Source organism: Penicillium chermesinum (assembly GCF_028974085.1).
Source record: "Penicillium chermesinum strain IBT 19713 chromosome Unknown utg000002l:1.0-5270490.0:1.0-5274688.0, whole genome shotgun sequence".
In the NCBI taxonomy this organism is placed as follows: Eukaryota; Fungi; Ascomycota; class Eurotiomycetes; order Eurotiales; family Aspergillaceae; genus Penicillium; species Penicillium chermesinum.
Window position 1 is genome coordinate 4,007,971 of NW_026695312.1, and position 22,761 is coordinate 4,030,731.

Genomic DNA, 22,761 nt, shown 5'->3' on the forward strand with positions numbered 1-22,761 from the left:
AACCCCTTTGACTATTCCCAGCCCCTTTCGAAAGTAATACCCCGCGCATTCGCAAGCCCCGGGTTCTAAGTATAGAGGTCTGCTGTCTACTAGTCAACACCAGTACCCACTCCTCCTATCTATCCTTCGTTGCCACATATAGGTGTAGCGCATCATAAATTGGTTACCCTTGGTTTTGTCTGGTACCTACGTCCCTCAGCCAGCGTATCAAGAGACAGTTACCTCAAAGAGGTATACTATGCGGCTCCTCGACCCCAAAGCATAACAGCCCGTAAAGAGCGATCTACATTGGAAATATCTTTAATGTTGAAAAACTCCCAACTTCAAAACATCTAGCTCATTCTCCAGCAAAAGCCAGATTTGAAAGGTATCACAGAGGGTGCCAAATAGCAAGACACAATTTCAAAAACACAAGATAAAACATGCTCAAGAGCGCAAGAATCAGGGTATCAATGAGCAACTAGACAGACTAATCGCTTATAAGATTCGTTAATGCTCCTGCTCTGCAGACCCAAACTGCACTCGTCTACCCTGCTGCGCTGCGCCCCGATTCTCCCCACCTCGGTAGGCTTATACGGGATCTCCTCGTGCTCCTCGTAGTCATCGGCAAAGGGATTTTGCACGGCAAAGTCTGCGGAATTATACTCTACCGGTTCATACCTTGCTTGGGACGCATTCCCACGACCCTCGGTAGCGGTCTCATTGATCTCCGTCAATGGCTTGCGCTGGATTGATTGAGTGGGGGCGCGGTCATTCAGCGAGCCCATGGTGCTGACAGGGCTAACGGACTCCTCTGGGTAGCTAGAACCGCTGTACGCACCCGCAGCCAGAGGTGCTGCGCTGTCGGGGTCCGAGGCCGGGCTCGTAGCAACGCTGGAGATATTCGGCATGGCGCCACCACGGGCCTTCCGGGCACGGAGCAAGGCGCGCTGTTGCTGCGACAGGGCGACGGTGATCTCGTCATTGGTCTCGATCAAGGTGAGGAGGGTATCTTCGTCGGGAGAGGGGTTCGTAGCATCGATATACCCGTGGATTAGGCGCGAGGACGTACGGCAGCGGTCCGTAAACTCCTTGATCAGCTCGTTATTTTCCATCTCGGCGGCGGTGGTTGTCTGGACAAACTGCGTAAGCAGCTTGGCCGAGTTTCGCGCTTCTTCTAGACGTGCGGCGAGTTCACTTGCCTCGGGGAGGTCGCGGGGGCGTGGGCGGCTGCGGCTTGGGCTCTGAGAGTTTCCGCGCTGCTGGTGTTGGGGGTTGTCGGAGGCTTGTGGGAAGCGGTTGATCTGTAGAGGACTTGGTGTGAGCTGAGATCATTCATGTTCAGAAATCCCGAGGGGGTTCCCAGGGGGAAAAGGGTTCGCGATGCACTTACGAATGACTTCTGTCCCTTTGTTTTCTCAGTCTGCCACATGCGGATCAGCGGTATGAGGTGCTCGTCCGACCCATGCGTGGTTTCAAGTTGCGTCAGATACTGTCGCAGATAATTTTGGACGTAGTAGTCCCGGCCATAGCGGAGCAGATCTTTGACATTTCCCGTGAACTTGGAGTCAATATTGCGGGTGAAGCTGTCGCCAGGGTTGTCGATCAGGATACGCATAAGCATGATCGCATTATATTGGACATGGCTGGGTGAGCTGGACGGGGTACTCAGGTATTTGCGGATGTAGACAGCAGCCTCCTTTGCTGCGCCTGGGTTCGACTCGGCGAGTTCGACAATACGGGGGAGGTGAACGAACTCATTGCCACGCTAAGAGAGGGAGTTAGCGACGCGGTCGCGCCCCTCCGCATGTTTATCGCGTCAACTTACGGACTCGGGGCTATTACTGGACTCGACGAAGGTTTTCTGGAATCGTTAAGTGGCCGCCTTCAGCGATTGCGAAAAACACTTACGATTTCGCGAGCCAGTGTCTCCTCCGAAGAATTGTCCGTTCGCTCAGGGCCGTCGTTATTGACACTGCGACTATCACTGGGGCCTACGGCCGGTCAGCGACAAAGCGGGATTGGCCCCCGGGGGGGGGGGGTTATCGTACTTAATGAACTCGGTCGCCGGCTCAAACCACCAAGAAAACGCTTCATAGTCGGCATTTTGAGGGGCTGCAGGAATCTGCCAGGAGGTATGGAAGGTGGACTAAGGTCTGCCCTTGAAGCCGGGGGGTCCAGGGGGCCGAATATAGTGTGGGTTTCGAGTTGGAGAGGAAGGAGTTTCGAGCTACAGGCGCTAAGCAGAAAAAGGGTCCCACGCGCGTGAATCGGGGGCGCAGGACCAACGATTTCTATAAGAGGGGCATCCAATTCTTGTGGCGAACGCGGACTCCTATGTTTACGTAGGCTTCGCGTCGTCTCCACAGATCTCACGCATGTTTTGAATAAGTTCCAGGGAAAGGGGAGGGGGGGTCCAATCTACATATGCTAGTGAGGCTCTAAGCACACCTCGCGTTATTTATTTAGCCGGCCCACTGCGGTAAATCCTAAATCTCTCCCCTCGATAGTGTCGAAGTGACCGACCACATACTAGGGTCGCCGGTTGTGGGCAATCAATGAGGATACACCAAGCTTTGTGATCTTCTCTGCAGGAATATAAATTCATGTACTACTTGTAATATCATGTCCCGCCAGCAGATTAAGGATTATCACTACTGACGTGGGATTGTGGCTGAGGCAACAGCATTGGCACCGCCAAGACCGGCCAGGTCACACAACTGGCCAGCGTCCACCTCTTTCACCACCTTAACTCCGGAGCAGCAAGAGGATATATGACCGGGCTCAAGGTCAGCAGGCAGCAGCGTCTTTAAACATGCCCCTCCTGCAAAGCGTCGGCCATCGCCCCGAGTGTATCAAAGCGCCAATCAAAGATTGGATCTGGGGTATTCCCCATTGTGGCGCCGGGCCGCACAATCCATACAGACTTGATGCCTGCTTCCCGCGCGGGCTGGTGATCGTGGAACTGGCTCTGTGCTGTCTGGAGAATCTGACTTGGTTCAATCCCGAAGCTGGCCTGTACGGCTTTCTTCATGTAGGCGAAGTTTCGAGCATCCGGCTTGTAGGATCCGATCTCTTGGGCGGTTAAGATCTGATCGAAAGGAAAGCCTTGGAGACTGCCCGCATTGGACTTGGCAAAGGAGGCCTTGTCGACGTTCGAGAGGACCACAAGCTTGTAATGCTTCCGTAGTCGGTGGAGTGCTTCCACGGTGTCTGGGAAGGCTGGCCAGGAGCCAATAGATTCCCCAAACCGTTTGCTCTGCTCTTCACTGGGGGTGGGGAGACCCAGTCTCTCTGCAAGGGCTGGATGCACAGCAGATAGGAGCTGCGAGTAGGGCATATCGGGTGTGAGGCGCTGCTGGTTGCTCTCCAGCTCTTGGTAAACAGTCAGCAGGTGCTCGCGAGTAAATGGCTGCCCGCTGGCTGAAAGTATAGGCTGGAGAGCTTCCAGAATGCCACCCTCCCAATCAATAAGGGTTCCATAGACATCAAAACATAGCAGACGGTAATCGGTAAGTCGAGGCATTTTTATGACCCAGAAAGAAGGTTGAAGTTGGCTCTAATTCACCCTCCCCATGGCGTTTTTAAAGGCCTTCCCCCCCCGCGCGCTGTCACTAGAAGGCGCCACCTTAACTAGATCAACGGGTCAACTATCTCTTCCTGCCGATAACTTGGAGCAAGGCCCGCTAATTCGTGGATCTGTGAACTTCGAAGCAACCCTTAGGCATACATCTAGCTAAGAATGATCGAATCGGACAAAGCTTACCCTAATCCCGCGGTCTTCTTCATGCTAACCGGATACTGCTACTGAAAACATACTGAAAGCCCATCCATCATGAACGATTTAAGACTATTTTTGATACGCAGTCGGCCATCCTTCGATGGCGAGGACGGTCATGGACGGAATGTCTGGAGTCCGGAAGAACCATGAATCATGAACGGATTGAGTAGTACAAGAGATATCCATCCGGAGCCACGCCATTGAAACTTTTGATCCCTTCTCCTTCATGTCAGTGCTTAACCTGAAGGATCTTGTGCTATCCCGTATCATTTCCGTTTCACCAACATTTGCGCAAAGAACTCCAGCCAGAACGTCCACCGCGTTCCTTCTACCCTACTGTATGCTCATCTTTTCCCCCACGACTCGCTTAAGCCTCAGTAAGGGCACGGCGGATCTGGGAGCCGCGCTGGCGGGAGGAGAGGTGGAGTTTCTTTTTCGACCGGGGCCTTCTTGACTTCCTCAGCAGCCTCGGTGAGGATCAGCTCGATGTGGCAGGGCTGGCTCATGTAGGGGTTGATCTGTTCTTCATTAGTTTCCAATTCTCAACACAACACACTTGAAATTAACGTACTCTACCGTGCGCCCGGTAGGTTCTCCGCCTCGAGGCAGGAGCCTGACTGGTTTGGATGTGCTTAATAACCAGGTTGGAGGTGTCCAGACCCTTAGAATCAGCGTTGGCCTCGGCGTTCTTGAGGAGGTCGGTGATGAATTCGGCGGACTTGACGGGCCAGCGGGCCTTGCTGACACCGAATTGCTTGCCTAGGATAGGAGACACGTTAGTGAGCTGCTTATGCATGCATCATACTAGATGTATAGCAGAGGAGAGGTTTCAAAGAATGCACATCAATGTTGCAAATGGATAAGGGCAGGGCCAAGTTATTTCGTCTAAGAAAGCAAATCCATCCCAGCCCATTGAGGGATTATGTATCGGACACCCTTGCCATCTGCATCAAAGATGCGATAGAAAAAAAACAAGTTTCACTCACCCTGAGCGGTGCGACCGATGGAGCCAGCATAGCGGCGCATGGGGATGGCCATGGTCTTGTTCTTGACGTTGTCGAGGTAGACAAGAGCCTTCTGCAGGTTCATGCCCTTGACGGCCTGAGCAGTCTCGCGGGTGTTCTTGAAGCTGACGCGGAGGTAAGAGCCCCGAGCGCGGGCGCTCTTCGCGTTGGGGATGTCCTGGCGGGCGTAACGGACCTGTAGCAAAAGGGAGATATCAGTGACCATGAAGATTGACAGAATACGTTGTTGCCGGACATGGGAACATGTCGATTCGAGAATCTCAAAAATTGGATACGGTCGGGTTCGAATCGAGCATTATCGCGCATGAAACGACCTTCCAGACGTAGAAAAAAGAGGAATTGAGAGTATGGACATGTAAAACTCACCATCGTGAAGGAGTTGGCGAGGGGGAAGTCGGATGGTCCTCGGGGATGATTGTCGATTCTCTTCGGTCGATGCGCTGACACCAACCCGGAGGGTGGTGCGGATTTTTGCGAGCAGGCCTAAGCGAGCCCTAGCACTAACCAAATCTGGACAAGGAGTGGCGGGACCACATTATAGTGTCACGTGACATATATAGCTACTGTGGCCCCATATGGAAGTCCAGAATTATCGTGGCAAGAGCCAATCAGACCTATCCAAAAATTGATGGTCAGAGTCGTGGGCATTTACAGCACTTCGGAGTAAACAATTCTTATTTTTCTATTTATGACCGGGTCTGTTCCGGCACCTGTGTGATCAGCGTCCCCTTCTCTATGGCAGAGCGCAGATTATCCAAAACCAAGATCTCCATCTCCTTTTGGGTCTCGTAGGTCATGGTGCCGATATGCGGCAGTAAGAACACCCGAGGGTTATTCACAAGACCAGGTTCAATAGCTGGCTCGTTCTCGAAAACATCAAGGCCAGCAGAGCGCACCTTGCCAGAGTCGATCGCTGACACTAGTGCCTTCTCGTCAATGATTGCTCCCCGGGCGGTGTTCACAATGACAACTCCGTCCTTCAGTTTAGCGAGTTCGGGGGCGCCGATGATGTGCCTTGTTGATGCGTTCAGCGCCAGATTCAGACTAAGGACATCAGACTGGGCTAGTAGCTCATCAAATGAGACATAGTTTGCTCCATTCTCCAAGTCGGCCGACAGGCGTGAGCGATTGTGATAGATAATTGTCATGCCGAAAGCCTTTGCGCGCGTCGCCATTTCGCGTCCGATTCCTCCCATGCCCAGAATCCCGAGAACCTTGCCCTTGGGGTCATTGCCGAGAGGAGTGTTACCAAGCCATTTTCCTATCAGAATCACGGTTAATCCTATGACAAGATTGCCCGTACTACGAAGAGCATTGAACTGCACATACCCTCCCGCAGCGCCGTCAAGGGCACGTATGCCTGGCGCAGCGCTCCAAGCATAAGGAATATTCCCACATCAGCAGTCGCGTTGTTCACAGCTACCGGGGTGCTAGAAACCGCGATGTTTCTCTGCGAGCAGCCAGCTATATCGATATTGTCGTATCCTGCACCATTGTGGCAGATGTAGCGAAGCGACTTTGGCAACACTGAGAGGATCTCTTCGTCGAAATTACCCGTGATCTATTCCCTGAAATAAGCACCCCGTGTGAACTTCTACTAGGCCTGGGGGGGGGCACACCTTGTTGGAAGTATTCGACCTGTAGATTACGACCACGTCGTCGTACTGGCCGGACTTGCAATTCTGGATGAATTCTTCTCGTGTTCCGGTCGGGAATTCCTATATCAATAAGTCATTGTCTTCGCGTAGCATGGTCTTTGTGCATACTTTGAGGCTGAGGATAGAAGATAGGCCCTCCCACTCCTTTCGAGCGTGATTGATGGCTCCAATGAGCAGCGCTGTTTGGGGCATGATTGCGGTCCTAGGTCATCGCGCGTGAGCGGTCATGTTCTCGCAACTAAGGCGCATCCAAGCACTTACTTTCGATATGGTCTATTGCGTGAGAGAGGAATGTGTTAAGGGACAGATTTCCAATCTGGCTCTGCTAAATAGGAAATGCGTCATCTGCTACCGACTGATGGCGCCCCCCGCCCCTCCAGGAAGACCTCCGGGAGCTCAAGTGGACCCCGGAAATCGCGAAAGTAGTACTTGGAAACCCTCATGATGTTATCTATGGATAGATGCTATATTTTGTTCAGCTCAGTGGATTGAACACACAAGCCATGCTCTCCAACCACGTCTATTGGTTTCATCAATGATTATACCTTCACAATAGTCGAACTTGATCCATCCCCAGCCCGCGGGAACCCCCACGTCATCCCCAAAGCGACAACGGTCGGCTATTGAATATTACCGCATTGGGCGACGTCCTTGGAGGAAATCCGACGCCTCTCCTTCTTCCCCCACGGCAACAGGCGGACAAAAAAGGTGGGGGGGGGGTAGATGAGGGAGAATCTGGGAAAATAGATGCCGCGAGAACAATCTTCCACTCAAAGGACTGCTCTCGTGTTTTCAATCTTTCTTCTTCACACATCTCTCACTTCTTCAAAATGGCATCAACACCAGCTACCGCGCTCGTCCTCCATGGCGCTAAGGATCTCCGCATTGTAAGGCCTCTCCACACATACAAAAGAACACCCCGCGTCCACTAGCATACTCTATATCCCAAAACAAGCGCTAACATCTGCTAGGAAAAACGCTCAGTCCCAGCCCCATCCGACGGCGAAGTCCAAGTCGCCATCCAAGCGACCGGTATCTGTGGCTCCGACCTGCACTACTACGGCCACGGCCGCAATGGTGACTTCGTCGTTCGCGAGCCCATGTGCCTGGGCCATGAGTCTGCTGGTACCGTCACAGCCGTCGGCCCCGGTGTCTCATCCCTGAAAGTAGGCGACCGTGTCGCTCTCGAAGTCGGCCTGCCCTGCCGCAAATGCGCGCTGTGTCAGACCGGCCGCTACAACATCTGCAAAAAGATGCAGTTCCGCAGTTCTGCAAAGCTCTTCCCCATCTCGATGGTACCCTGATCGAGCGTACAAACCACCCAGCCGACATGTGCCATGTCCTGCCTGCCTCTGTCAACGATGCTGCCGGCGCTCTTGTTGAACCACTTGCTGTTACCCTACATGCTATCCGCCGCTCACACCCTCCTACGGCTGATGAGGTCGCCGCTGCTAAAGCTGCCGGCGAGGGTACTTCTGCGCTGGTCTTTGGTGCGGGTGCAATTGGCCTCCTGACGGCCTCCGCGCTGGCAGTTTCGCAGAACTTCTCCAGCATCGTGGTCGCAGACATTGACGCTTCGCGCCTGAAGATTGCCGACAGCCTTGGCCTTGGTTTCAAGACTACGCTGATCCCGCGTGATCCATCAAACCCTCCCCCGGCTAAGGATGCTCCTCACGCAGAGCAGACCGCGTGGGCATTGGAAACTGCTCAGCGCACCGCTTCTACTTTAACCGAGGCTGCCAATAGCATTGACAGTAATGAGGTTACCGGGTTCAGCCGCGTGTATGACTGCACTGGCGTGCCAGCGTGCGTGCAAGCTGGCATCTATGCTTCGTCCCCCGGAGGTGTAGTGGTGCAAATTGGTATGGGCAATCCTATCCAGACTGTTCCCGTGGGCGCGGCTGCGTTGCGCGAGGTAGATCTTATTGGAACATTCCGATACGATGGCCATTCCTATCCAGCGGCGATTGAGCTACTGGCTAGTGGTAAATTGGCTTCTACCGTTGAGAAGACCGTTACGCATCGTCTACCATTGGAGGAGGGCGAGCGGGCTTTCACCCTTGCAGGCAAGGGCATCGACGAGCAGGGCCACCCTGTTGTGAAGGTGATTATTGAGGGACCGCGGGAGACTGCCAACCTGTAGGATTGATACATTATTGGGGAGTTGAGGTGTGATGATGATGGCTTGAAAATACCCGGTGTAGATGAAGTAAATTTAGGTCGCGCGTTGTATACAACGTCCATGTACATTTGAAGTGATGCATTGAGATTGAAACATATGGATTCCATTATTTAAATCAATTTCCTATATTTGCAATTATAGTTTATCTTAAATTTAAGCCAGCCAGGACTTAGTAGTATAGTGGAATTTGAAAGACCAGAAAGCTGTGTGGGAAGAGAGAATTAATAGACATCTCAAAATCTCCTGAGACTCGTTCTTTCGTCCTAGCACTTTTTCCTATAGTCAGAGGTGAAGCTCTCTTGAGGACTTGAAAGGCAAAATCTGCAATCTGAATGTGGGTTCGCCTATAAAAGCCGCTTCATTTAGACCCCTTAGGCCAGATGCAGGCCCTGACCAGTCATATACCCCGTTCTGATACGCATAGTGACAACATTAATCACTTTTTCCGGCAAGCCGAGACACTTTAGTGGTAGCATAGAAACGACTTGAGGAATCGCTGCACGGTGCGGCAGCATGCCCATATCTCCAACCATACTAGGGAAACATCATTGACACTGATATCGAACTCGGCTAGGCGATTCTTGAGATTCCTCATCGTACCGCCCAGGCTACCCTCGGGGGCTGCATAGTCTGCAATTTATCAGTACCATAGCCACCACGCCTGGAGCGAATGAACTCACGGCGTGTATTGAGATAAAGATGATTCATCCCCGTCTCTGATATTTCATATGCTCCGCAACCCCTTCCACCAGTATAAGAGATGCGGTGTACAGGATGCACGAACCTTGACACTCAGAGTTTAGTCGAATTCTTCAGATTCGACATCATGCATTCGAGACCAGGATATCTGAATATTTCCCGTGTTCTGAATCGATTTGACGGTCTGTTTCTTCAGGCTGCTAAGCTAAACTGCGAACTGGGTGGTCGAGATACGCAGTTCCTTGTCAGCAATCTCACACCGCAAGGATTGAATCACCTTCAGTTCCAAGGGATGCTCTTCATCCCGCATCTCAGCGCGTTTTGTGTGACTGTTAACGAAAGGTTTCTGGCAAAACTAAAAGAGCAGGTTACTACTCATGTCACCGAGCCATGTAGGTGGTTGCCAGGACTGCGATCGATCTGGGGCCGTCTGATATGGATCAGAGGGATTTTGGAATGTATCCAATCCTAACAAGCCGCCAGATATCTGGTCGCCTGAAACGTAATCTCCTACAGCCTCTAAGTCAAGCCATGAGAAGTCATTCGCAGGGCTGAACTCCATGTAAGAAGCGTCTGTGACGGGGTCCGGAAGTGTTGTTTGCATGCTGTAGTCAGCGTTTTGGGGCATTTCTGCCGATGTAGCAGCCTTTGGCTTCCACAGTAATTCAAGAAGACGAGAGTAACGAGCTCCAACATCGTTAGGCCCCGCGCTAGCTTGTTTGAGGACTTCCATAGTTCGGGCAACCAGGCCTTGGACCTTGGCTTCCTCCGAAGGTACCATCATCCCGAAAGATCGAGCCTTATAGAGAAAGACAGCAGAGTAAATACCGTACCTAGGATGATATTGGTAAGCGCTTAGAACCACGTCGTCATAAATGACTCACAGGTAGAATCGTAAAGGCATGAAATGCAAGTGCCTCTCAGGGTCAACTGAATCCACCAAGATTGTCAAGTACGCCTTCGCTGCATCGACCGATTCGTAGATGAACCGAGCGTCTTGCATTGATGCAACATTCTTGAAGGTTGTTCTCAATTGTTCTCTTTGAGAAATCCCTTCTGTCTTCGGCTTCACCAGAGATTGCGAGATCGCTGCCTGGAATGCGAATGCCGTGGTATAGAGCCGCAGATACTCGTAGGAGAGATTCAACGTTGCACGCATAGCGGGGGGAGCCTATTTGGATTAGCCGAAGTAATGTACACTGTACATGTCGGGATGAAACTCACAATTTAATGGCCCCCACAGGGATTTCCATCTCAAGATGGCAAGACGGAAGTCGTCCACGTATTTCACATAATCCCCCATCAACATCATTTGATTGCTAGTCCGCATGCCCGAGTATAATACTTCGTGGACATTTCCATAGAGTTGTGTCAGATCCAACATCGCCTGGAAGATCTTGGAATAGTCCTCTTCGCCATCCTTGGTCGGCTGTAAAGACGGGAAGTCCTGACTGACGAGACCAGTCATTGGGCCCGGACCACGCGACCAGAAAGCTCGGCCGATTCGTACTGAAATTAGACGATCACAAACGTAACATGACGCCCATGCCAATCGGCGACGGGCCTCGGTCACTTGGTCACCGTGAGGATCGCCACGGAAGGACGTGCGATCCAATCCCATGAAATAACCCGATCGGAGAGCTAGCCCTACATGCATCCAAGCAGCGCGGTCTTCCTCTCCGCGACCCACCCTCTCAATGTGAGATCTGAGGCCTTGGGGCTCCCATTCGGCCAGCAACAAGAACGCCTCAACGGCATCCACATCGCATTCTGCTCCAGCCGAGACATCTGTTATTAGGTTGAGCATGTATTTTGACGAGCACTCGTGGATCTCGGGGCGATCGACAAGGTCTTTAGAGGCGATTGTGAGGATCGCGGTAAGCAGGAACTTCTCATTGGCAGCGAACTCGTCCAGCGCGGCCCGATCAAAGTATTTGCGCGGTACAAGTGGGAGGTAGGGGTGAAAGTTCTCTTCATAGCGCACAATTAGCTGCCACACGGTCCCCGGGTCTAGGGCACGAGACTGAACCAAACGATATGCCCTAATGCCCGTATTAGGAGAATTGTACTCAGAGACACCATTGTGTAGTCCATTATGCGCGGGCAGGCTTCCCGAACCGACCCTTGCGGACTCAGTGTAATGGACTATTGCAGGTGCATTATGGGTAGCAATGTCGGTCAGACGTTGCCATGCATCGGATGGATTGCGCGGGACTGAATCCATAGAGGCTTCATCGTCATCTACTGCATGCGTGGTTGTTGCACCTGTTGGATTAGGTGTGAGGAAGACGACGGGCCCCGGGTATGAGGCCGAAAGTGCATTATTGGAAACGGAGTCATTTGGACTCGAGATCTCGTCAGATTCCTTGCTTGGCGGAGTATTGGAGATAGCCTTTGTGGTATGCTGGGCGGGAGTGAAGTTTTTGATCTTATTCTTGCGGATGCGACGACCGCCGCGATTGGAGCCGCCGAGAATACATTCGCGATGTTCGCGAACACAGCGCTGGCATGGCGGTTTCCCGGGGTTGCCATTGCTATCACTGCAGAGACGATCAGCCACTGTCGATCCGGGGATAACGGCTAACTTACAGATCGCAGCGAGACTTGCGCTGCCGGCAGTGCAGACAGGCCCGAGACACGCGCCTCACGATCTGGTCGGGCCGTCGGTCGGGGTCTTGCGACGGGGAATGCATGATTCTCTTTTACAGAGAAAAGAAAGAAAAACAAAGGCCGACGAGTAAGACCCACAGAAGAAGAGAGCTCGAGCTTTACTCATCTCTCCGCGTGAGAGAAATGTGGGGTTAGCTGGGGATAATTGAATCTCCCCATACTCTCTCCCTTATGACTCGGTACCGTGACAGGCAGGAAGACTTGGGTGGATCTGGATTTGGAGAAGTCGCGCGTGGCCCCTAGACAGTTCCTTCCAAAGCTGAGGGCTGAACAAGTTCACCATCTCGAGTCTGGGCGTTCTCTCTTTTCGCGGTTGCCGACGGCGTTTGACCCGGGAACTGCTCCTTCCCGATCAGGCCGCACCCCGCGTGTGGGGGACTTGTCGTCATGTTATCTTTTTGTTTGGAGGGGTGTTCTCTTCCAGGTGACTCGATTCTTCTTCCTCTTTCACATTGTACAGAAAATTATGGCCGCAACAGTAGCGTCACTTTTCTCTTTGGAGGGCAGAATCGCTCTCGTGACTGGCGGCACTCGAGGCATTGGCCAAGCGATGGCCATTGCCCTCGCTGAAGCTGGCGCCGACGTTGTTCTGGTTCAGGTACGTGATTACAATCCGCAAAGAAAACTATTGTTAGGGGCAAAACTAATTCTCAATTAGCGAGACACGTCGAATACAGCAACCAAAGACCACATCACCAACCAGATTGGCCGCAAGGCATGGATTCACATTGCCGAGTTATCTGATCGCAAGGCTGTTAAGGATATTGTACCGGCCTTGGTCAGCCAGGGAATCAAGCCTGATATCTTGGTGAACTGCGCCGGTATCCAGCGCCGTCACCCAAGTGAGGCATTCCCCGACGAGGACTGGGACCAGGTACGCCAGGATTCTTGGGCATAGGACTATGGGACGTTTCGCATAAGCTAACATACGGCGGGCTGAGTAGGTTCTGAATGTCAATCTGTCCTCAGTATTCACGCTGTCCCGTGAATTCGCGGCCTCATTACTCTCTCGTGATCCTTCCCCCTCCGGTCACCGCGGTAACATCATCAACGTCGCATCCCTCCTCACTTTCCAAGGTGGAATCAACGTTCCAGCTTACGCAGCTTCTAAGGGTGGGGTTGGACAGCTGACCAAGGCTCTTTCCAATCAATGGGTGTCCCGGGGCATTAATGTGAATGCAATTGCTCCCGGATACATCGCCACGGACATGAACGAGGCCTTGATTAACGACCCCGAACGTAATGCCGCTCTCCTGGCCCGTATTCCTGCCGAGCGATGGGGCAAACCTGAAGACTTCAAGGGTGTGGTGGTCTTCCTAGCTAGCCGGGCTAGCGGCTACGTTACCGGCGAGATCATTACCGTTGATGGTGGCTGGATGGCCCGGTAATGGGTACTTTGGCCCTAGCCCTTGTATATAGATAATTACGCATCCAAATTCCCGAATTAAAGCCCTTGAATGAATTTCGGTGTACAATCATGTATCTATGCATGTTGCTGAGAATAATTGCAGATCATGACATCGGTTCTCTGCAATCTTTCCGATCAAGTCTGATTCATTTTAGCCGCCCAGGTCTTATCAGTTCAAGCGGTGGTGTTCTCCGAGAAATCCAGAACTTCAACGTCGGACTCGGGTTGAGACAGCTGGTTTAACGACTAGCGACCAGGTCCGAAGTTCTGCGACCAGTCTCCGTATTATTTCACCCCACTTTGAGTTACCATGCACCCTCGAGCCGACGGCGAAACTACTACCATTGTTGTACCCGGTTCCATCTGTTGATACCCATTTCCGCCTCTCGGCACACTCAAGGTATTAATGCAGGCAATTGCTTAGCCAATCTCAATATTCATCACCGGGTTCTGCGTCCTATGAACTTGAAACCCGAGCCGGTGGAGATTTCAAGGGCGTCACGCCAGGATCTGCAACGAACCACAAGTGGCAGGGATCCTTGGGTTTTCACCAATCAGGGCGGCCGCTTCTGCGGCTCCAGCTCTTCAAGAAACACCGGCGCCCTTGCCATCTAAGCGCCCTTCTTTGATAGGCTCTCGCCAATTGTGGCGGTTTGATAGATATGGCGTTGGAGCCAACCGATCCTGATCTGACCATGCCACGCCCTGTCATACGGTCGCAATAGCTGCGCATCACCATATTTATAATTCCCCCCCATCAACCCCTGGGGCCCCTGATGAAGCTTGACTTGTACCTCATCATCAGATCTCATTCCTTGTCCGATCAGCTGGGCTCCTCGGTCTCATCCTTTTACTCCAGATCTCGCGTTGATCGCATCTCTATTGATCAATTCTCTTTGTCCTATGAACATTGAAGCAAATCTGATTATTCTTCTTTGTCCCATTCTTCCACCACGTGGCTCTGCTGCCTCATCCCTTGTTTGCATTCCTTCCGCCTGGACGATGCCTGGTAAACAGCAATTCCAGATCTCTGCCTTGTTGATCTACTGAGACTCGGATTCTTTTCTGATCAACCATTAGCTCTGTCGTCACTGTTGACAGTCCAGCAAAGTCATTCACCCGCTCGCCTTCACTTCTCACGTTTGATACAATGAGCCTTTGACACTGGTTGTTCGTCCCCCTTCCATCTGCCGAGTTTGATCCGAGTGGATGATACCTTTTATTACAACTCGTCTCTACCTGAGACCATCCTCGGATTCCGGACACTGAATAACTGGTTTATTTACTCCTCCGTTTCTACGAACCTCCCACGAAGCTGGCAATACTACATATCCAGCTAGCGGCAAAGAGCACGAGCTTTGGAGGCTCAAGATCTCTCCGATGGCCGCGCCTTCGAATCTTTCCAAGCGACATTATGGATCGAATGCGACATACAACCCTTTCGAATACTCGCGAGGACTAGCGGGTGTGAATGTTTCCCTAGATGTGATAATCACAAGGGTCATCTATTTGTCAGTCATAGGTTTTGCGTTTGTCTTGTTCTGCGGTCGAATCGCACAAATTAGCCATGCATATCTTCGCCAAGTCACCGCGACTTCGTCAAATCGAAGAGAGCAAAAGTTCTGGAGCCTCGAACAGTCGACATGGTGGCCCTGGGTGAAAAAGCATATTATGTATGCACCTTTAGGGAAAAAGAGGCATAATCGGGAGATCCAGCTTTCGTCTGCCATCAGCGTGGGCACATTGCCTTCTCGGTTTCAAACTATTCTGATATCCCTTTATTTGACAAGTCAAGTCGTGTATTGTCTGTTCTTAGACTACGCTGCAAACGAAAAAGCTGCCCTGGTGGCGGAACTCCGTGGACGATCAGGGACACTGGCGGTCCTGAACATGGTTCCACTCTTCTTGCTTGCCTCGCGCAACAATCCTTTAATCTCTATCTTACACATCAGCTTCGATACCTACAATCTTTTGCACCGCTGGCTTGGTCGCATTGTCGCTCTGGAGACTGTCGTCCACACAGCCGCGTGGGCAGTCAACGCGGTTGATGAACAAGACTTCTCAGACATGCTCAGACGCCTAAGAACCACGCCTTTCTTTTCATGGGGCCTTCTAGGAACAGTCGCGATGGTATGCCTTGCGCTGCACTCTCCGTCGCCTCTCCGCCATGCTTTCTACGAGACATTCCTCCATCTCCACCAACTCTTTGCCTTCTTAGCTTTTCTGGGAGTATACATCCACCTTCAGATCGACGCCCTACCGCAGAAACCCTGGATCATAGCTATTCTCGTGATCTGGGTCGTTGAGCGCAGCACAAGGCTCCTTCGCATTCTCTACCTCAATGTCTCAACTACGAATGGGCTCACGAACATGACAGTTGAAGCTCTCCCTGGCGAAGCTTGCAGAGTAACCTTCCACCTCCCGAATCGCGCATCAGTGCCATCCGGCAGCCATGTGTATGCCTACATCCCCAAAGTGTCATGGTGGATGTCACACCCTTTCTCCGTAGCCTGGGTGACACCCCGAATCAACGCCCACGCCAGTCCCTATCCAGCTCAAGGAGCATTTGCAGAGAAATACCGATCGATGAACCTCTCCTCGCTAGAAAAACAACCTCTCGAGGACCCATACAACACATCCCCCCACCCAACAGACCTCTCCCCTGATTATCAGCGCCCGCGCAGGGATGACCCGTCGCCTCTACAACCTCGCTAACGCCCGACCATCCCACACCCTCGCAACAAAAGGCTTTATCGAAGGCCCTTACGGTTCCCATCCCGCCAATGCCCCCAGCTACGGCACAACTGTTCTCTTCTCTGCTGGTGCAGGCATCACACATCACCTCTTGTACACGCGCGAGCTCGTCATGCGCGCAGCATCCGAAACAGCAGCTACCCGCCAGGTGTATTTGATCTGGAGTGTGCGCTCCACAGATCACCTAACATGGGTTGGCAAATGGATGGATGAGATCCTGAGGCTACCGATGAGGCGAGATATTCTGGTCGTAAAGTTGTTCGTCTCGAAACCAAGACGACCAGGGGATATTGTGAGCCCGTCTGCGACGGTGCAGATGCTATCTGGGAGATGCAAGCCAGATATTATTCTTGATGAGGTCTTGCCAGGGAGAGTCGGTGCAACGCTTGTTTCTGTATGTGGACCTGGGGCTTTTGCGGACGAGGTGCGGGCCGCCGCGAGGGGGAGAATCGGGAAGGGTGCTGTAGTAGATTTTGTGGAGGAGGCCTTTACGTGGTGAGGATTAGAAATAGATTTATTCCATCTTCCTCTGTATGCCTTGTCTTGTGTCTTAGTAGAGGCGGGCTTCCTTCTACGGTCCTCCATGTCAACTTTAGTTCAGGAATGAGCCATCTTTGGCAATCCTTTCTACCAGAACAGCATCCCTTCGACACCCACCTCTGGCTTTTGCTCATGCTAAGCCTCCCAGGAATATGGTAGGTCAGTCTCCTTCGAGTCGTAGTCTTCATCTGGTACTATGAATGGATAGTCGTCATAATCATGGCGGAACGGCTAATTTGATACCTGAGAGGTCCACATTCCATCTATGCTGGGTACTTTTCTGGAGTTTCTTTGTTTCGCCAACCATAATAATTCCAGCAATCACTGGCCCGTAGGATGCATTTGGCACCGGCGGGGTGTCCCAATGCTGTCAACATGAAACGTGCCTGGCGCGTGGGGCAGGGGTACGGTTGGCGTCCAAAAAGTCTGGGCTGCCAACCTTGTCTCACGCATAGCTTGTTCTTCCGCCGTGGTAAAAGGAAAGGAAAATAGGAGACATACCCTGAAACTCTTCTTTTCTGCAAGACGCTTCTGCCATCGTACAATCGTAGTGGGGATATCATAGGCGGGGCGAATAGAAATATCGGCGTTTCAGGAGGTATTCCAGCGGATTTGACCCGTCTATGACAGCTATTCTAGAGGACCTTATCCTCCTGACATTTCGGCTATGCATGGTAATTCTCCATCTCGAGTATGTACTATCCGGCTGTGGGACCTTCGAAGCAGCCCCTCCGTCCTAGGGCGTCTTGTGTATATAAGCTGAGAGGCAGCCAATTCTCATCTGCTGGATAACGAACAGCAGGTCTTTTCTCAAGAGTTTCCTCTCTTTCCATTCCTTCTCCTCTCTGGTCTGTGACCGTGTAGATTTTGCCCTTCCTATTCACTCGCTATACATCAGTTTTGAGATAACGGTACCGGCTTACCGATTTGCCCTCAATTTCCAATCTATCGCCAGCCTCGATTCCAACTATGCAACAATACATTGCCTTTGCCGCCCTTGCCGGCCTTCTGCCTTTGGTCCACGGACATGGTTTCGTGACCAACCCTACACCGCGCCTGCCCGGCTCGGCCATGGAAGCTGCATGTGGCCAGCAGGCCTACAATAACCAGGAGGCGGACCGCTATGGAAATGTGCAGGGCATGCTACAGGTCGCCAGCTCACAGAGCGACTACAATGCTGCCGAGTGTGACATCTGGCTCTGCAAAGGATACAAGTACGCGGACAACAAGAAAAATGTCTACTCGTACTCTGCAGGCCAAACGGTCGACTTTACGGTGGACATCCGGGCCCCGCACACCGGTGTCGCCAATGTCTCGGTCGTCGACACAGCATCTAACACCGTCATTGGTGATCCGCTGGTCTACTGGCCGGTCTATGCTTCCGTTGCCACCACCCTCCCTGCCAACGATACCAAGTTCAGCGTTACCATCCCGGATGACCTAGGTGACAAGTGTACCACCGGCGGTGCTTGCGTACTCCAGTGGTACTGGTATGCTCAGTCGATTGATCAGACGTACGAGTCCTGTGTAGACTTTACCGTCGGTGGCTCGGATTCGGGCTCCGGTTCTTCCAGCTCTGTCGCCGCCTCGCAGGCCGTGACAAGCTCATCTACTCCTGCCGAGACTACGTCTGCCCCTGTGCAGACCACCGCTCCTGTAGAGCCCTCTTCTGCCCCCGCTCTCGAGGCTTCCACCACTCTTGCTACTCGTGCTCGTGCCTCTGCCACTTCCTCAGCTGCCACGTCCGGCGGAGCTACTGCCGGCGTCATTCCTGTGAACGGTAGCGCCGAAGAGCAGTTGAGCTGGGTTGAATCTGTTGTCAAGTACCTGGCCAGCGGAAACTAGAAGACTTGTATATCAAGGAATGGTGTTGAGGATGCGCAATGTACATTCTCTGCTCTTGTACTCTGTAGCTGTTGGTCGAATTAGGGTGTCATGTAGACTTACAAACACCCTCCAAAACCCAATGAGAGATTTAAATTAAGCCCTCTGTCCTTTCTGTACCCAACTGCATATCCCACCCCGTGTAACGAGAGTTGCGAGGAACGTCTGCAGCAACCAGCAACTGAAATCCGAAGGTTCCGCCGGGAGTTGAAAAGGGAAGGTTAGATCTGCGCAGGATTAGCGGCCCCACAGGCTCCATATTCTTTCACCGGAACACGGGCTGCGTGGTTCGATATCTGTTTGGGGCTTGGGGCTTGGGGCTTTGAAATCTAGCATTTTGGAATTTGTGCTTCATCGCAGCGAGGGTAGCTCGATATTTTCTTATCAATGACTCGAGGCTCAAACAATTTTGGGTCGATACTGCATAAATTATGCAGGTAAATAATCTCCGAGTCGAGTTACATATGACCCTGCCAAGCACGATAAGATAAGCACTGCCACTGTCGCCAATTTTCCTTTGCTTTTTTTCTTTTGCTGATCGCCCCCCTTACTCCCTCCATTCTCTCACACATACCGTCACCATGGAGGAACACTTGCGCCATAGTCTGTCTAACCACCCACATGCTTTGCAGCATTTGCATGCCTCGCACCGGTCGCCCGACAGGATGACGCCTCGTTCCCTGACCGAAGGCACCTCCACTGCGGTCGAGCACGAGTTGAGCATGATCTCCCATCGCCCCAGTGATTCGGACGAAGAGGGCCAACCTCCGCCACGTTATACCGCCGAAAGCGATCCTTTCCAATTAGCTTCGAAGCTCAAAACCGAGGAGGAGATCCGCTCCATCAAGGCCAACACTTCCCGCAAACGCGATGCCTCTGCAAAAGGGTCCCGGGTCCTTGCCAAGGGCAGGCAGGCCATCCTTTCCCACAAACTGCAGGACTTTTATGAGAACCAGAATGAGAACATTGAGATGATGTTGAAGCCGGTGGAGGAGCATGTGCGAGCTGCTCGCGAATTGAACAGCGAAAACAGCTTGAAGTACAAGATCGCCGTCTATGCTAGTTTCGCTGCCAACGTCATTCTTTGTGTCGTACAGGTCTACGGTGCCGCATCCTCGGGTTCCTTGTCCCTGTTCACCACTATGGCGGACGCGATCTTCGACCCCCTGTCGAATCTTACTTTGTTGCTGTGCAACAAGGCTGTCAACCGCGTTGATCCGCGCAAATTTCCCGCTGGCAAGGCTCGCATTGAGACCGCGGGCAACATTTGTTTCTGCTTCCTCATGACTGCTGTCTCGTTCATTATTATCGCCTTCTCCATTCGTGAGCTTATCGAAGGTTCGGAGACCCTCAAATCGTCTTTCCACCTACCCTCCATCATCGCCGTCTCCGTGGCCTTCTTCACGAAGCTTGGTCTTTTCCTCTATTGCTTTGCTCTGCGCAACCAGGTTTCCCAGATCCGTATTTTGTGGGAGGATCATCGAAACGATCTGCTCATCAATGGCATCGGTGTGATGACGTCGATCATGGGAAGTAAGGTCCGCTGGTGGATTGACCCTATGGGCGCCATTATACTGTCGGTGTTGATTAGTTTTCTGTGGCTCCACTCGGCCTATGGCGAGTTCCAGCTGCTGGTTGGTGTCACTGCGGACACCAAGATGCAGCAGCTCATCACGTATATCTGTAAGTTCAACCCGTTGTCGATCTAAATTCCGCTTCGATGGCGCTGACCGTTCATTTTTTTTTAAAGCTATGACCCACTCCCCGCTCATTACTGCTATTGACACTGTTCGGGCTTATACTTCGGGCCCTCGTCTTCTCGTCGAGGTTGATGTTGTCATGGACGCGAGTGCGTCGCTCCATGCAACCCACGACGTTGCGGAAGAGCTCCAGATCAAGCTGGAATCCCTCCCCGATGTCGAGCGCGCCTATGTCCACGTGGACTATGAGACTACGCACAAGCCGGAGCACTTCCTCAAGAAGGAGCTGTAAGCCACGAAAACACTTTTATCTTAAATCCATTCGCAATTCCCCATAGCCTCTTGGATTTGCTTTTGGACTCGAGATCTTGTACATAATTTGTTATCTCCATAAACATCGGGTGTCATGAAGCAAAAATTGCCCTATTGAACACCTCCATGCTCTGTATCAGACTACCACACCTCGCTCTCCCCCCTCCCCCTCAAAATAAATGCGGGATGGACGTCGATACGAGCGTGGCGGGCCCCGCACCTCCGCGCGATGGGCCAATCAGCTCCGCTCCCCCAAAAGCGTTGCGATACCGCGTTGGGTTTAAGTTCGCGGATTTTATCGCTCTTTTACTCGGACACTCGAGGACATTTCTGCATCCCCGCCTCCCAAGCTACAGGTCCGGTCTGGCCTTGGCTAGGTCTTAGTCGGCCCACGCGAATGGGGACATGTCAGAGCCTTCGACAGCGGTGCGGCCCACAAAAGGTAGTAGCATGCCCTAAATGGTCCTCTTCCCACGTGTGTCAGCGCTGATCCCGCCGATAAGATTGTCCAACCTGCCAAAAACGACGCATCAAATGTGACCGCGGCTTGCCCGGCTGCCACAAATGTAAAAGCGCAACCTCGAATGTCCCGGCTACGGCATCCAGCTGAAATGGGGCCAAGGTGTCGCCAGTCGGGGCAAGCTAACTGGCCAGTCGATTCCTGTGCGCGAAAGCCAGGTCGAGACGTTGACTAACGCCATGGTCGTGAGCGGCTCCAGCGCTTCCCAGTTTACCATCCCCAGCTCGATTGATTTTCTCCGAATCCAGCCTTTCTCTCCGGCGACATTAGGCTCTCCTGCCACCGAACTAAGTCTGACTAGCCCACGTTTTCCGTACGCATCGCAGTTGCTTGCCTGGTACAAAGAACGGGTTGCGCATAGACTGGCATGGATCGATGGGCCGCAGAATCCATGGCGCCAGATCATCCTCCCACTGGCTGAGAACTCAGAAACCGTCATGTCCTCGGTCCTGGCCCTAGCCGCGCATGACCTCGCCTCGCAGTACCCGCGGCAGGATCCTTGGTTCGTGAAGTTTACAGATATCTCCAATGCATTCCAAAACAAGGCGCTAGCCCTGCTCGCGCGAGAGCTCAGCTCCTTGACCGCATCCCAATCCCTAGAGTCGCGAACTGATGCCTCGCTCACTCTCGCATCCGTGATAATCATCTGTAACAACGAGCTCCTGAACGCCGCCTCCGCCGGCTGGCGCATCCACCTCCAAGCCGCCCGCGAGCTTATCCTCGTAAACACCAACCAAACTCCCATCATCCAGACCGAACTCGCACGCATCCAAGAGTTCCTCCTGCAGGAATTCTTCTCCACCACCGTCTGGACCCACCTTACCACCTTCGACGACGCCAACGAACCCACAAACAACATCCCCCAAGCCCCCACAAGCACCGAAGACGCCGCCGTAGCAGACTTCATCCGCATAATCCACCTCATCACCCGCCTCGAGCGCCAGAAGACAAACTCCCCCGCGCCCCTGCCCCCGTCCGTCATCCAGGACACCATTGCCCAGATCGAAGCCGCCCGCCTCAAATCCCTCCGCCTCAGCGACACCGTCACCTTCTGGTCCGACGCCGACCGTCGCGACTTCGAGCTCGTAGTCTGGATGTTCTACCACGCCAACCTGATCTACATCTCGCAGGCGTTCCCGGAGCTGCGGCACGAGCGCGTCGACGTGCGCAGCTCCCGCGAGCAGATCCTGGCGCATGTGCGACATCTCTCGGAGACGCGGAACGGGATGTTTGCGCAGGATCTGGTGTGGCCACTGTTCGTGGCGGGGACGGAGTTACGGGGAGATGTAGCAAGTCAACGGTTTGTGCAGAATGCTTTTCGCGACGTGATGCGGATTAGTCGGACGTTGGATCGGGCGAGAGTGGTCGGGTTCTTGGAGACCTGGTGGACTTATGAGGGGCCGGTGATGGAGTCGTGGATTCAGTTGGCGAGGGAGAGGCCGGACGATTTCAATTTTTTGTTGTTGTGATTCTTGTGCTGGCTGCTTCTTGAGCGGGGCTTCTGTTGATAGGCATTATGGGCTTGGATGTATATGGGTGTTCAAATCTTGCTTCTCAGGTTAAAGAATGGGTGGGGATTAGTAGGGAAACTCAACTTGCGGCTAGTACGAATTCCAAGTTGTGCTCGATGACCTTGGTCAGAACGGTCT

General features: G+C 52.7%; 10 protein-coding genes across 10 annotated transcripts; 6 read left to right on the forward strand and 4 right to left on the reverse strand.

Moving 5' to 3' along the window:
• Positions 1-530: 530 nt before the first annotated feature.
• Positions 531-2,085, reverse strand: N7468_002363 (uncharacterized protein; the record flags this gene model as incomplete). The annotated part of the gene is made up of 5 exons (XM_058471660.1): positions 531-1,304; positions 1,373-1,747; positions 1,808-1,843; positions 1,891-1,973; positions 2,031-2,085. Coding segments are annotated over 5 exons (1,323 nt in total), but the record flags the coding sequence as incomplete, so codon positions are not given.
• Positions 2,086-2,788: 703 nt separating this feature from the next.
• On the reverse strand, positions 2,789-3,505 carry N7468_002364 (putative haloalkanoic acid dehalogenase; the record flags this gene model as incomplete). Its single annotated transcript, XM_058471661.1, has 1 exon — positions 2,789-3,505. One exon carries the CDS (start codon positions 3,503-3,505, stop codon positions 2,789-2,791), a length of 717 nt encoding a protein of 238 aa, XP_058334802.1.
• A 629-nt stretch (positions 3,506-4,134) lies between these two features.
• On the reverse strand, positions 4,135-6,644 carry N7468_002365 (fused D-mandelate dehydrogenase faamily protein/uL22 family ribosomal protein; the record flags this gene model as incomplete). The annotated part of the gene is made up of 8 exons (XM_058471662.1): positions 4,135-4,278; positions 4,332-4,519; positions 4,747-4,960; positions 5,152-5,268; positions 5,496-6,046; positions 6,115-6,346; positions 6,405-6,503; positions 6,552-6,644. Coding segments are annotated over 8 exons (1,638 nt in total), but the record flags the coding sequence as incomplete, so codon positions are not given.
• Positions 6,645-7,273: 629 nt separating this feature from the next.
• N7468_002366 (NAD(P)-dependent alcohol dehydrogenase) lies at positions 7,274-8,586 on the forward strand (the record flags this gene model as incomplete). Its single annotated transcript, XM_058471663.1, has 3 exons — positions 7,274-7,330; positions 7,415-7,709; positions 7,769-8,586. 3 exons carry the CDS (start codon positions 7,274-7,276, stop codon positions 8,584-8,586), a joined length of 1,170 nt encoding a protein of 389 aa, XP_058334804.1.
• Positions 8,587-9,679: 1,093 nt separating this feature from the next.
• On the reverse strand, positions 9,680-12,017 carry N7468_002367 (Zn(II)2Cys6 transcription factor; the record flags this gene model as incomplete). Its single annotated transcript, XM_058471664.1, has 4 exons — positions 9,680-10,157; positions 10,209-10,495; positions 10,523-11,864; positions 11,914-12,017. 4 exons carry the CDS (start codon positions 12,015-12,017, stop codon positions 9,680-9,682), a joined length of 2,211 nt encoding a protein of 736 aa, XP_058334805.1.
• Positions 12,018-12,460: 443 nt separating this feature from the next.
• N7468_002368 (putative 2-deoxy-D-gluconate 3-dehydrogenase) lies at positions 12,461-13,382 on the forward strand (the record flags this gene model as incomplete). The annotated part of the gene is made up of 3 exons (XM_058471665.1): positions 12,461-12,592; positions 12,653-12,868; positions 12,939-13,382. 3 exons carry the CDS (start codon positions 12,461-12,463, stop codon positions 13,380-13,382), a joined length of 792 nt encoding a protein of 263 aa, XP_058334806.1.
• A 1,400-nt stretch (positions 13,383-14,782) lies between these two features.
• N7468_002369 (ferric reductase family protein) lies at positions 14,783-16,655 on the forward strand (the record flags this gene model as incomplete). The annotated part of the gene is made up of 2 exons (XM_058471666.1): positions 14,783-15,891; positions 16,025-16,655. 2 exons carry the CDS (start codon positions 14,783-14,785, stop codon positions 16,653-16,655), a joined length of 1,740 nt encoding a protein of 579 aa, XP_058334807.1.
• Positions 16,656-17,665: 1,010 nt separating this feature from the next.
• N7468_002370 (chitin binding protein) lies at positions 17,666-18,541 on the forward strand (the record flags this gene model as incomplete). Its single annotated transcript, XM_058471667.1, has 1 exon — positions 17,666-18,541. One exon carries the CDS (start codon positions 17,666-17,668, stop codon positions 18,539-18,541), a length of 876 nt encoding a protein of 291 aa, XP_058334808.1.
• Positions 18,542-19,161: 620 nt separating this feature from the next.
• N7468_002371 (cation diffusion facilitator family transporter) lies at positions 19,162-20,572 on the forward strand (the record flags this gene model as incomplete). The annotated part of the gene is made up of 2 exons (XM_058471668.1): positions 19,162-20,263; positions 20,331-20,572. The coding sequence occupies 2 exons, from the start codon at positions 19,162-19,164 to the stop codon at positions 20,570-20,572; spliced, it is 1,344 nt and encodes a 447-aa protein (XP_058334809.1).
• Positions 20,573-20,718: 146 nt separating this feature from the next.
• On the forward strand, positions 20,719-22,581 carry N7468_002372 (fungal specific transcription factor domain-containing protein; the record flags this gene model as incomplete). The annotated part of the gene is made up of 2 exons (XM_058471669.1): positions 20,719-20,865; positions 21,166-22,581. 2 exons carry the CDS (start codon positions 20,719-20,721, stop codon positions 22,579-22,581), a joined length of 1,563 nt encoding a protein of 520 aa, XP_058334810.1.
• Positions 22,582-22,761: the final 180 nt, after the last annotated feature.